At 42.0% G+C, this 12,185-nt stretch overlaps 1 protein-coding gene and 1 long non-coding RNA gene across 4 annotated transcripts in view; one reads left to right on the forward strand and one right to left on the reverse strand.

The window, feature by feature from the left end:
- The window catches only part of robo3 (roundabout, axon guidance receptor, homolog 3), a 366,973-nt gene that overhangs the window by 70,768 nt on the left and 284,020 nt on the right, over positions 1-12,185 (reverse strand). For all 3 annotated transcript variants that reach the window (XM_079565561.1, XM_079565560.1, XM_079565562.1), the window contains exon 8: positions 11,901-12,072. In XM_079565561.1, the coding sequence (XP_079421687.1) occupies positions 11,901-12,072 (172 nt within the window). The remainder of the gene's footprint in view (positions 1-11,900; positions 12,073-12,185) is intronic.
- The window catches only part of LOC306969925, a 358,335-nt gene that overhangs the window by 59,858 nt on the left and 286,292 nt on the right, over positions 1-12,185 (forward strand). The gene's annotated exons all lie outside the window — the stretch shown is intronic.

A 12,185-nucleotide genomic window follows, 5' to 3' on the forward strand; every position in this document is an offset into this window, starting at 1 on the left:
GAAGAGGGTACCATCCACTTCATCTTCCTCCAGTCCTGCATCCCCTGAACCTGGGATAACACGAGGGGGGCGTGGAAGAGGCCGTGCCCGAAGGCGTGGAAGAGGCCATGCCCAAGGCTGTGGAGGGCTAGCGAGAAGGCGTGTTTTGGCTGCTGAAGATGCAGGGGAGGCATGGCGCACCAAAGAAGACCCGGATGTTGCACCGGAAAGCCCACCCTTTGAGCCCAAACATCCTCCAGGCCCAAGAATTGACGGCACCGTGAGCTGGTCTCCTTTAAGCCTGTTCAAGTTGTTCTTTAGTGACAGGGTGCTGCGCACTGTCATGAAGAATACTAATGAAAATGCAGCAAGGCGACTGGCAAGCGGCAAAAAATATAAGTGGTCCCCCTTGTCTCCGGACACTTTTTTTGTGTTTTTAGCTGTTATCATTTACTCTGGTTTGGTGCACACTCACGAAAGGTCTGACATGTGGAAAACCACCTTTCCCTACAACTTCCCCTTTCCTCGCTCTTTTATCACCAGGGACCGGTTTGAAGCCATCTTTTGGTCCCTTCATCTCTCTGATTTGGCTGAAGATGAAGAAAATGAGAAAAAAAAAGGAACCCCCCAGTATGATCGGCTCTTCAAAATTAAACCCCTCTACACTGAGATTGTTGATGCCTGCAAGTCCCATTTTCAACCGAACCAAAACATCACAATTGACGAGCGTATGGTTGCAAGCAAGGCCCGTATTGGATTTCGGCAATATATGAAGGATAAGCCCACCAAATTTGGCTACAAGTTATTTGTTTTGGCGGATTCGGAAACTGGCTACACTTCAAATTTTTTTGTTTACCAGGGAAAGGACAAAGAGCGCAGGGTCCAGAGGCAAGCGGAGGAGGGCCTCAGTGTGTCATCTGTGATGGACTTGCTGAACTTTGAGCTTCTGGGGAAAGGCTATCGACTCTATGTCGATAACTTTTACACAAGTGTGCCTCTGTTTCACAAGCTTGCGCAGAACCACACTGCAGCATGTGGCACCATTCGAACCAACAGGAAAGGCTTTCCCAAAACAACCCTGAATGATCTCCCAATCAGGCCACAAAGAGGAGACATGCGCTGGATCAGGAAAAACAACCTGCTCTTTTTGCGGTGGATGGACACAAAGGTCGTAAACGCGTGCAGTACCTTTCACAGCGCCTACAGCGGGAATGCTGCTCTCAGAAGGGTGAAAGGGGCAGACGGGCAGTGGCGTAGGACGGCTGTGGACATTCCTGATGCCATCAAGGATTACAACGTCTACATGGGAGGAGTTGACCTGTCCGATGCCCTTATTCAATACTACTCCGTCTTGAATAAGACCATGAGGTGGTACAAAACTTTTTTTTATCATTTCATTGACATAGCGGTAGTCAACAGCTATATCCTGTACAAGCGTGTGAACAAGTCTCCATCCCTCATGACCCACAAGATGTTCCGGGAAGCTCTCATGACGGAGATGGTGGCGCAAGCCAAAGCTCTAATTGCAGACTCTGCACCCCGCCCCACCCTGCGCAGCACATGCATGCCAATGTTCAGAGGAGACAGCTCATCTGAGCGGAGAAGGTGTGTGGTATGTGCTGCTAAAGAGAAGGAGAAGGCAAAGCAGATGCCAGGATACAAAGTGCAAAACATCAAGACACCCGTTTACTGTTCCAGCTGTGATGTGTCTCTCTGCTTTGTTCCTGGAAGGAACTGCTTTGTGGAGTTTCATGGCTTGTAAATGTAAATATTGTAAATGTAAATGCTGTTAGCAAAATGGTGTTTTAATGTAGCAGGACAACAGGATCTTGCATAAACATGTACCCTTTACACAGTGAGATGTGTGGCAAGAACGGATTAGGGGCACTTTGTATTACAAAAAAGTTTAAAAGTCCTTTATTATTACATGGACATGCCGATGTGTTTTGAAAGTACAGAGTCTTTGGCGGGGGCAAACAAAGACTCTGTACTTTCAAAATGCATCGGCGTGTCCATGCAAAAATTAAGGATAAACCTTTTTGTAATAGAACGTGTCCCCTAATCCATTCTTGCCACACATCTCACTGTTTAAAGGGTACATGTTTATGCAAGATCCTGCTATAGGCACTTTTATTTGAAAGAGCACTTATATTTCTTATATAATATATAATCATTTTATATATGTTTTAGACCTTGTTGACAATGTTGACAAACTTACTTCCAGATTGCTTCTCTTTCAGTAACACCTGGTCACGGGACTGTCTCGAAAACTGCTTCATTCTGTGATTTGCGTATCGTGTCTCAAAGCGGGTCATCGTTCAGAGCGTCTCACTGAGCTGCCTTTAGTGGCTAGGCGCTAAACAACGGAGGTTTTCTTGTCCGTATAGTTATGTAAATCATTAGTCATAGATAAATGTGCTGTATTTCCCCCATTTTCCATTGGCTTATTCTGACTGTGGGCCAGAATACATTTTGTATTTTCTTATTCTTCACAAGGGTCCTTCTTTTGAACAGATACAAAAGCAGGCGTGGAGCTGATCAGGCGAGGGAAACAAAAGGAGCGCCATCTACAGCAAATAGTGCCAAAATTAGTCCGTGAAGCACAGACCCACAATACAAAGAAAATTACTCGTGTTGGTGCTTCAGTCGTGTTTATGAGAAGTAATTAAGTTAGTAAATAAATAAATAAAGAAGTAATAACGTTTGTCCACAAGAGATCACTGTTCAAACAGAATGAAACAGCTCAGGGACTAGCTACAGCACTTTTTTGCTGTGTTACAAGACTTTACTCGCCCATCACTAGTAAAAAAGAGTTGTGTTATGTCTGTAGTTTTTCATAAATATTGATTTAATGGCTGTTTGAATCCAATTGAATGTTTTTTGTATATATCTGTCAACTGAATTTGCACATACAATTGTTCTATAGTTTCTCCAATTATTGTACTGTGCTGTGAAATGATATGAGATTTTATTTTATTAAGTTTGAATCAACCTTTTATATATTTGTACATATTTGACAGTTATTATTACCTTTTATATGGATGTTTTATATAATATTGATGTTTATGATTATTGTTATTTGACATTTATGGCATTTTGTGAGAGTTCTTGTAGTAAAAATACTCATTTGGTTACAAACTAATCTAGTTTGATGTCATGTGTATGAATTTCTACTGTGCACAATGGTGGTAATTGATGATGCGCCAACTATATATTCTTTCCAAAAGCACCATTTGATGGCAATTGACTCAGATAATGCTCATAAGTAGAAATATTCAACCAGTTTACTTTGAAAGTGGAAAAAAAAACCTTTGGCACACATTGTGCCAAAATGTGCCATTTTGTGCCAAATGAAGGGTTCGCCTGGTAAAATCATGTTTCAAACCTAGTGTGTAGGCCCTTCCATTCATCCAATTCAAATAAAATTTGGTAGAGGTGTAGTCAGCAAGTTACTTTAGATAACCAAAGGCATTTGTGTGCATAGAATCTGTGTAAACATGGTGTTACCCATTGTTATATATCATAAAACATCAGGCGGAGGTTAAAAAAAGTACAAATTACTCTAGATTAATCCTAATTTACACAGCCATAGTAACACAATCAATAATTTTAACATTGGGAATGAATTCCTCAGGTCCATAGCTGTCCATAGACACCAAGAACATGCATATGGAGTGAATTACTGAAGAGCCATTCTTGGTTTACCTTTGAGATTTCATTTTGGGTGTTTTTGTCCTCAAAAACGGCTAGGGCTTAACAGGTTAAGAGTAAATACTACGCTGACAGAAAAGGTACAGAGGGATATTCTTCATCCAATGGAGATCATTTTTTTCACTCAAACTTGGCTGTAAATACTGTCTAAGTGGAGCTAGCCCGCAATTAGCTTTGCCCATTAGCCTGTCAGCTTCTTCTTCGTGATTCCATTAGTGTGTATTGGGGCCTCTGGTCCGGTGGCAGTCAAGTTGCAATTGTGGTTTTCTGGCCAGGGACACCAAGGGGAGATGAAAGACCCCCCAATCATCCCATTAACACTTGTATTACCTCCAGAGGGACTACGGAAAGGATTTGTTAAGGTAAACAAGTTACTCAGTATTGAAAAATTGGTCTGAGGGCGGGGCTTTGGGCACCACAGCTTTAGAGAGTGTGAGGAGAGCAGAGAAAATAATTGGGACTCCTCTTCCTTCCAGTCAGGAAATTGGAAGCAAACTCTGCCTGACCAGAGCGTGGATGTTGCTACACATTTACAAATCAACAAGAAAACAAGAAAACAAAGTGTTTTAACAGTTTATCCAAGTTTTAAGCCTTTGCTGTGATTGGATAACGCCAACCTGCTCTGATAAAAGTCTGTTCTGTTCACGAACTATTTCAATTGGAGCCATTCCAGATTGATATGACGGCGCTAACATGCTATTATATCACTCCGGCTTTTGCTAGCGCTACTAATTACAAGAATTTAGGAAAAGCAAAAGCCATAAATGTTGCTGCTAATGATACCAATTTTCATTATTCATAAAATGGGAACTGAATGCTTCATTTCTCAAAAGAAATGCCCTTTCTGTGCCCTATGTGGTGAGGCTTTGTATAATTGGAGTGAGATGTACTTCACGGTTGACAAAGGAAAATATTATGGAAGACTTTTAGCTGCGAAAAGAGACTATTCTTCATGCTTTGTGCTAGTTTGTAAAGTAGTCTCTCCTTGAACTTGAACAGTGCATTGCAGTGGCACCCCGCCTCTGTTATGACTTCACTGAGCATAATAAAACCTTACCCAATTCTCCCCATGCAATTTCCATGTTGAATGCTCCCGACCCGCGCCCTCCTACCAAACTCCCATGCCCCGACAATGACGACTAAAAATAAACAATATCTTTCACGCTGTTCTTTTGGATTCTGCTCAACGCGGCAAAGTCAGCGGCTTCCTCCGCTCCGCCTCACGTCGGCCTGTAATGAAAAACTCAGCATGCTTGCTACATGAAGTGTAAAATGTCACCGAGCGAAAGGACACGCGCTCCCCGGGTCTCCGCGGTCCAACTCTCCGCGGCCCTGCCCCAGTTCATAATGCAAATTGATGACACCGTTTTTTTTTTTCTTTTCTGCAGAAATACTATAAGTTATTTCGAGGCAGGGCTGAACGTTTTAGAGAAAGTATCTGTTTGTGTAAAGGGTCTGGAGCCAAAAAAAAGTTATATTTGAACTTCTGCGTTTTGTCTCCAAAATGAATGAGGCTTGTCTAAACTTTTAGCCACTTTCTACCACCAATAAATTAATGTTTTGTTTGTGCTAAAAAACATCAGTCGTTGCTAACGTTAGCATATGTATCTTGAAGCTTTGCTAGCTTCCTGGTTAGCATTGCCTGTTTTTTATGTATTTACTATGGTCTGTTGAACCACTTTGCTCCTCTCCATGTCTCTGAGATACAGACGCCATCTTTGAAATTGCCCATATATGGTCATGTTCGAAGCAGCCGAGGGGGAAAAACCAAGAAGGGAAAACTTGATCCCAATTCTCCACCATTAATGCTGAATTATGTATATTTTCTACTAAATGAAGATACAGAGACGGAGAGAGGAGCAAAGTGGGTCAACAACCCATAAATATATAAAAAGACCGGACAAACTAATACTAGCATCATGCTACATATGCTAACGTTAGCCACAAGTGCCGTATTTTCGCTTCTACTGAGCAATCCGCTGTGAATAAACATCTATATGGACACGATTTAGACATGACTTTATTGGTGTGTGATACATCTGTTTATAGCCCGCTGAAAAATCATCATTCCCATGAGGTTTTCTGCTCCTTAGCTAGTCTAGTGGTTCCCAAAGTGGGGGTCAGGACCCCTTGGGGGATTTTGAGGCCTTGAGTGGGGGTCCCCAGATGATTTCAGGATGAAATAAAAGAAAAATGCTACTATTTTTAGTATATGTTTGAGTGTAAAACAGCATATCATGTGTTAAATCCATTCAAATATTCAAAATAAACTGTTAAAATACATATTAATTATATATATATTTTTAATTCTTCCACAGGGCTAGGCCACGCCCCTTGTGTGACATCTATATCTATGAGCAAAGCTCCGTATGAAGAAGAAGGGGTGCAGAGTTTTATTAAAAGAGCATCTGTCCAAATGTTAAGCCTGGCGCTGGATCGATCCTCCTTTGGGGTTGTATTGCAGCCAGTGGAACTTTTCATGGGTAGAACAGAAAATTTATTCCAACAAATTCTGGAAAACATAACCGCATCTTTGAAAAAGCTGAAGTCAAAAGAAAAAGCGGCTTCTGTGAATGGGAAATGCTCGTAAACACCGAAGTCGAGAGGTGCAGTCTGAAGGTTTTGTGGATAAACCTCCAAAGAGCAGCAAGAAAACACAGAAATCTCTGAGATCTGGGAGACTTTTACAAGGAACAAAGGAGAATCGAGAGACTCTTGACTGCCTAGAAAAGCGTTTAAGGCTGTGATACTTATTAAACTTTCACCCCCCACCGTACAGCTTACCTAAGACTCTACAATGTGTTGATGTGAAACTGCAATCTCGCTACTTTTGTCAACGCTTACATAATCCCATAAACCATCACCTCATTTCTTTCAGCTCCAGGCATTCAAGCTGCAGGGCTTCTTTTTCCGCTCGCACTTACTGTAAGGCGTGTCTGTCTAAACAGCGAGGAAACCTTGGCCTAAGCTGCTTCGTGACATCTTTATGCGGCCACTGCGAGGGAACACGGACTTTTATGGCGTTGGCCCATGTCTGCATGTCCCCGAGTATAAACTGTGCGGTAGTAGAGCTGCCAGCCAGTGCGGAGAGTGGAGCTGGGTTTAGACAAGGCAAATAAATCAGAGAGTACGTGTGCAGGCCTGGCGTAGTCGGGAAGGTAGCGTTCGTACATCTATTTTATTATGCAACAATATAAAAACAGTCATACAGTCACTTCTGTGCACTCGGAAAAGTCTGTGAAATGTTATCTAGCGAGTCATATTCTAAGTAATTGCGCAGATACGTTGGGGTGAGAGGTCGCGATGACACGGCCTAATTAGCTGAGACTCTCCCACGCTTTGAATCCCTGAGCTCAAGTCAACAAGGAGCTGCTTTTGTAACAAATTCCAAAGCCAAGGCCACAGACAAAGCCATGCGCAGCTGCCCGGGCCTGTTTGGGACTTTCAGATTAAATATTTCAGGGAGTGTTGAGGGAAATCAGGAACAGTCGCAAAACAACAAATCGCAAAGTCAGCACAGTATGAGAAAAACAAAAAGAAACTATCTGCGTGGCTTACTTTCTACGTGACCAATGCACCCGATGTGAGAGATGAGCTGCTTTTTAGTTTCGCCGGTGTCCTGGGGTTTTATTTTGTGCTAAAGATTAATGTAAAGATGAAACTTAGACACCTTTATACACCCTAGTGTAAGCTCGCAGTCGTACAGGAGTTTTCTATCTTACATTAATGTTCTTAAAGTGCATATGACAAAAAAAATTACCCAGTTTTCTTTAGTTTGACCATTTTTATGATGTTTATAGTTTCAATCCTTTATGGGACACTGACAGGAAGGGCCTAAAAATGAAAATAACTTTTCTGCCCAACATTTCTTCATTAAAATTGCAGCTTCACTGAAATATAATAATAACTATGACTTACAAGAGATGCTATCTAGCTAAATAAGTCATATTTTCAAAAGCATTAAAACTTGCCATATGCACTTTAAGTCGTCATCAGTCAGTTTTACTTGATAATGTAAAAAGATGAGCCCATTAAAATAAAAAAAGTATAGACCAGGGGTGTCAAACATACGGGCCACGGGCCTGATCCGGCCTGGGAGATGATTTAATCCGGCCCTTGCCCTGTAGAGAGTATGTAAACTAAGCCCATTCCTGTGCGGAGTTATGAATTTCTAAAGAATAACCAGAATGCTCATTCTAGCCACTAGGGGGCATTAAATTAAAAAAAAGGAAAGAGTTCCACATGTGTCCAGCAGAGGGCACTGACATAATAAGAGCTCAGGATATGAACAACACATTATTTAGCCACGTGGTAAATGGACAGTCTGCCCCAGGGCTGCTGTGGCTTCAATAACAGGTTACCACCACCGAGTGTGGAGTGAATGAATCATGACTACTATATAGTACTTTGAGGAACTTGTGACACAGGCTTGTAAAGTGCAATACAAGTGTAAGGCGTTGTTGTTAATGAAGCTACAGTCAAGTTGGGGCTTTGACCAAATCACAGCTTATTATTATTCATTTATTTTAAAAATGTTCTCCATTATATGCGGCCCATGACCCGCCGAGGGAGCTGAATTTCAGCCCGCGACCCAAAATGAGTTTGACACTCCTGGTATTGACCATTACCGGTGATTAGTATTAAGGAAAAAGGGATCAACGGCTTCTCAACATGTGTGCAAAAACTCCTCATGCTACCGGTTAGCACCAACAGCTAGTTAGCATCAAAGCTAACACTCCCGGTCTGCAGCTTCCCAAAGATTCATCAGTTTATACAGCTGCAGTCAGAACTGGAGTGATGTGTAATTTAAAGCAGACAGTTTGGTGTTTACCTGATGAACAGCTGTCGTTACAGTCAAAGATGTCAGATTGGGTTATAAGTGTGGTTTTATGAAGGTGTTTTGAACTACTACCGCGTTTGCTGAAGGTTTTGGTTTATTTTCCGAGTGTGAATCCACTCGGAAAATCTGTCAAGAGGTTCAGGTTATACTCAGTTTTTCGACTTTATTCAATTTAAAGAGAGTAGAAGCGAGTTGGTCATTTTTATACTCACTGCTGCCACCTCAGGTCATTCGTGTAACTGCAGTCTCTATATTAAGCTCGTACATAACAACTTTTTGAGTGACAGTGCAGGATTTTAGAGGCAGTTGTGGTTAATAGGTCTGAGCTCATTCTACACATAAGAGGAAAATACTTAGTTTTAACATTTTTAAACTGTATAGTCCCTTTAAGTCAGGGATGTCCAAATTTTTTTCATGGGGGGCCGCATACTGAAGCAAACTCGGGGTGAAGGGCCATAGTTCGGTGGTTAGTGCCACGAAACCTTGGACTAGTAGAGGTTTAAATTGTGCCCCACACCTTTATTCATGCTCAAAACCTTCATGCCAGCTCTGTCTCACAATAAAATATTAGTTGTTAGGTAAGAATTGTTTAGAATTAGACTTTTCAAATAAAAAGGACAATCTCTGAAGATGTGTACCGATACAGTGACAAGGCTGAGGGCCACCAAATATTGGTCTGAGGGCCGCATTTGGCCCCTGGGCCGCACTTTGGACACCCCTGCTTTAAGTAAAGATTATTTCAATCACGCTTTAGTAACGCAATTAAGTTACATGTTTCTCTGGTTTACACTTGAGCTTTATTGAGTTTAGACAGTATTTAGACATTTTAGACCTGGTTTAGTCCTGATTTGACCCCTGATCTTGGTGCTTGGAAGGTCAAATACTTTATGAGGTGGCACAAGTGTAAGAGCTCATGCATTACACCACCAATTGTTCTGAGCTGGGGTGAAACCAAGGGCTGTTGCAAACCCCGGACGACTGAAAGCTTCAACACAAACATAAAAAGTCAAAATAACAGAATAGAGAATCTGGCCTTTACAGAACGCGTCGAAACCCACCTGAGACAAACAATAATTAACATTTTTTTTGCGTCACTGCTGAAAAATGAAACATAAGTGATGAGGCACATTCCTAATATTTCACACCAGCTTAGCGTTTAAGAAGCACAAGCCTCATTTGCATGCAGTCCCGTTCATAGAAGGAAAAAAAACAAAACAACAACATCGGGAGCTCAGCGCAAATGTGAGAAATTAAAAGCAAATCCCCGTTTGCTCGGTGAGCGCGAGGGAGGCCGTGAAGGCGACATATGCTGCGGCTGGGGTTATTTGCATAGAGCCATCACCAGTCGTCCCCTTTGATTACATCAGATAAGAACTCCTGCTGTTTGCTCATTTGGGGGAAAGTGTGTTTTAATTTCACTCGGATTTTCAAGGATTTTTTTTTTGGGGGGGTGGGAATTTATTTCGGCGACGCGTCTGGGGATGCGGCGTGGAGTGATTCGAGAGACGCAGCTGAGCGAGGAGGGTGTGATTTCCTGATTAGAGATGACGAGAGGAAGGATTCGGTTCTCGAGCGTCTGCTGAGTTTGTAAATGTTCTGACCAGAGGGGAGACAGGTTCAGCTCTGCCTGAAGAACATAATGAATGAGCACATTGTTCACTCCATGTAATGTAATGTTCCCGGGTTTTCATGAGCAGCCCGAGACTCGTTCATACTAACACATTTTGGAAAGGTTCTTGTTTTACTCTTGCAACAGCATCTCCTGCAGACTCCAAACTTCCCGATCTTGGACTTTCTCTGAGGGATTTTTTGATATCTAATTCCTAACCAGGTTTATTGAGCTTTGAACCCCCGAAAACAAAGCAAAATTTACAGATTTTTTTTGCAAGATGATAGACAACTCACAATACCATATCATATTCTCATATTTATATCAGTAATGTATAACAAATTGATATCTCTAAATTACATTTTTTTCCCTATTCACTTGCAGCGTCTTGCATTAGCCTGTCAGATATAAAGCAGAACTAAGTAACTCTTGCCCTTTTTACTCATTGATTGTCCGTGAGAGTAAATACTATGCTGACAGAAAAGACAAAGGGACAGAGGGATATTATACATCCAATAAAACAATGGAGATCGTTTTTTTCACTCAAACTTGGCTGTAAATACTGTTTAAGTGGCGCTAGCCCGCAGTTAGTTTTGGCCGTTAGCCTGTTAGCTTCTTCTTCGTGATTCCATTAGTGTGTATTGGTGACTCCGACCCAGAGGCAGTGAAGCAGTGTTGTTTTTGGCAGCCCTTTTAGTTTATAGTCTTAGTCTTTTGGACGAAAATGCATTTAGGTTTAGTCACATTTTGGTCATTTCAAAATGTGATCGTTTTAGTCACGTTTAGTCAGACGAAAATTAAAAAGGTTTTTGTCACGTTTTCGTCGGTTTCATTATAAGAAGTTGTAATTGATTTCGATAAGTCTTGGAAATTGGGATAAATAATAGCTTCTATTGGCTAACAGATTACACCACGATAGGCACTGGCAGAAGTGGTAGGCCGACTGTGAACAGTACTTTTCCCAAAAGCGTCCGCTCTCCTCCTCCTCTGATCATCGCTTCGAGATTTTTTTTTCTTTTTTTTTACCCACAGCGCTGTCTGCACATACGTAGTCTACCTCAACCCCATTAACACTTGTATTACCCCCAGACGGACAACGGAAAGGATTTATTAAGGTAAACAAGTTTCTTAGTTCTGCTTTAAGTTCGTGCTTGAATCAACAAGCCTTGGTGTCTTTGATCACAACCCTTTCAAGGCAGTGCTGTCCCATCAGATTCAATTTGGAAGTTAAAAAAGCATGGATCGTTTACCCATAGAAACGCTGGCTACTGCTAAAGCGAATGCAACATGTGTTTGATGATGACTCATATCGGACGAGGGTGGAACACACCGCTCTAGTGCAGATTCAAGTATTGATAGTTTATCCTGTGTACAGTGGACTCCGGTCGTTCTATTATGTAGCATTCTGATAAATACATTAGTAATAAGTGAGTGTAGAGAGTATCGTCTGTATACATTTTGTACTGTACTGTTATGTGTACTACGTCATAGCTGTGTTTGTTGATACAGTATGTTTTTACCCTTTGGGACTGCAGATGGAAATGAGCTCGGAGCTAAATCCGGCATATTTACAGCACTGGTTGTGTGTTCATTAATATGTATTCTTGGATTACGCCTCTTTTAGGTTCAGAGCGGGTCACAGTGTAAAGTCTGGGTTAAAGTATTTTTGTCTTTAAAGGACTCTGGTCTTCTCTTTATCATTTGATTGATTATATTATAAAGTGCAGCCTCTTTAAGCGCAGTAATAAAGCGCTCACGTACCGCTCTCCACCTCCAGCAGGGCCTTGGTGAGGATGCTGCCCGCCACGCTGATCGCTTGGCAAATGTAGAAGCCGGAGTCTTCCACCTGGACGTCGGTGATGGTCAGCTCGCCGGTCAGGGAGACGGAGAAACGTCCCGACTGAGCCACGTCCTGCACCGGGAACAGCAAGATCTACGACGACAGAAAGGACGTCAATGAGGGAGGCATAATTAGACACAATCGCGCTCGGTAAAGGCAGGGGGTCAGAGGTCAAAGTGCATACGACACATTAGACTTCCTTGTTG

The sequence above is a fragment of the Gobius niger genome, assembly GCF_951799975.1.
Source record: "Gobius niger genome assembly, chromosome: 11".
Lineage (NCBI taxonomy): Eukaryota > Metazoa > Chordata > Actinopteri > Gobiiformes > Gobiidae > Gobius > Gobius niger.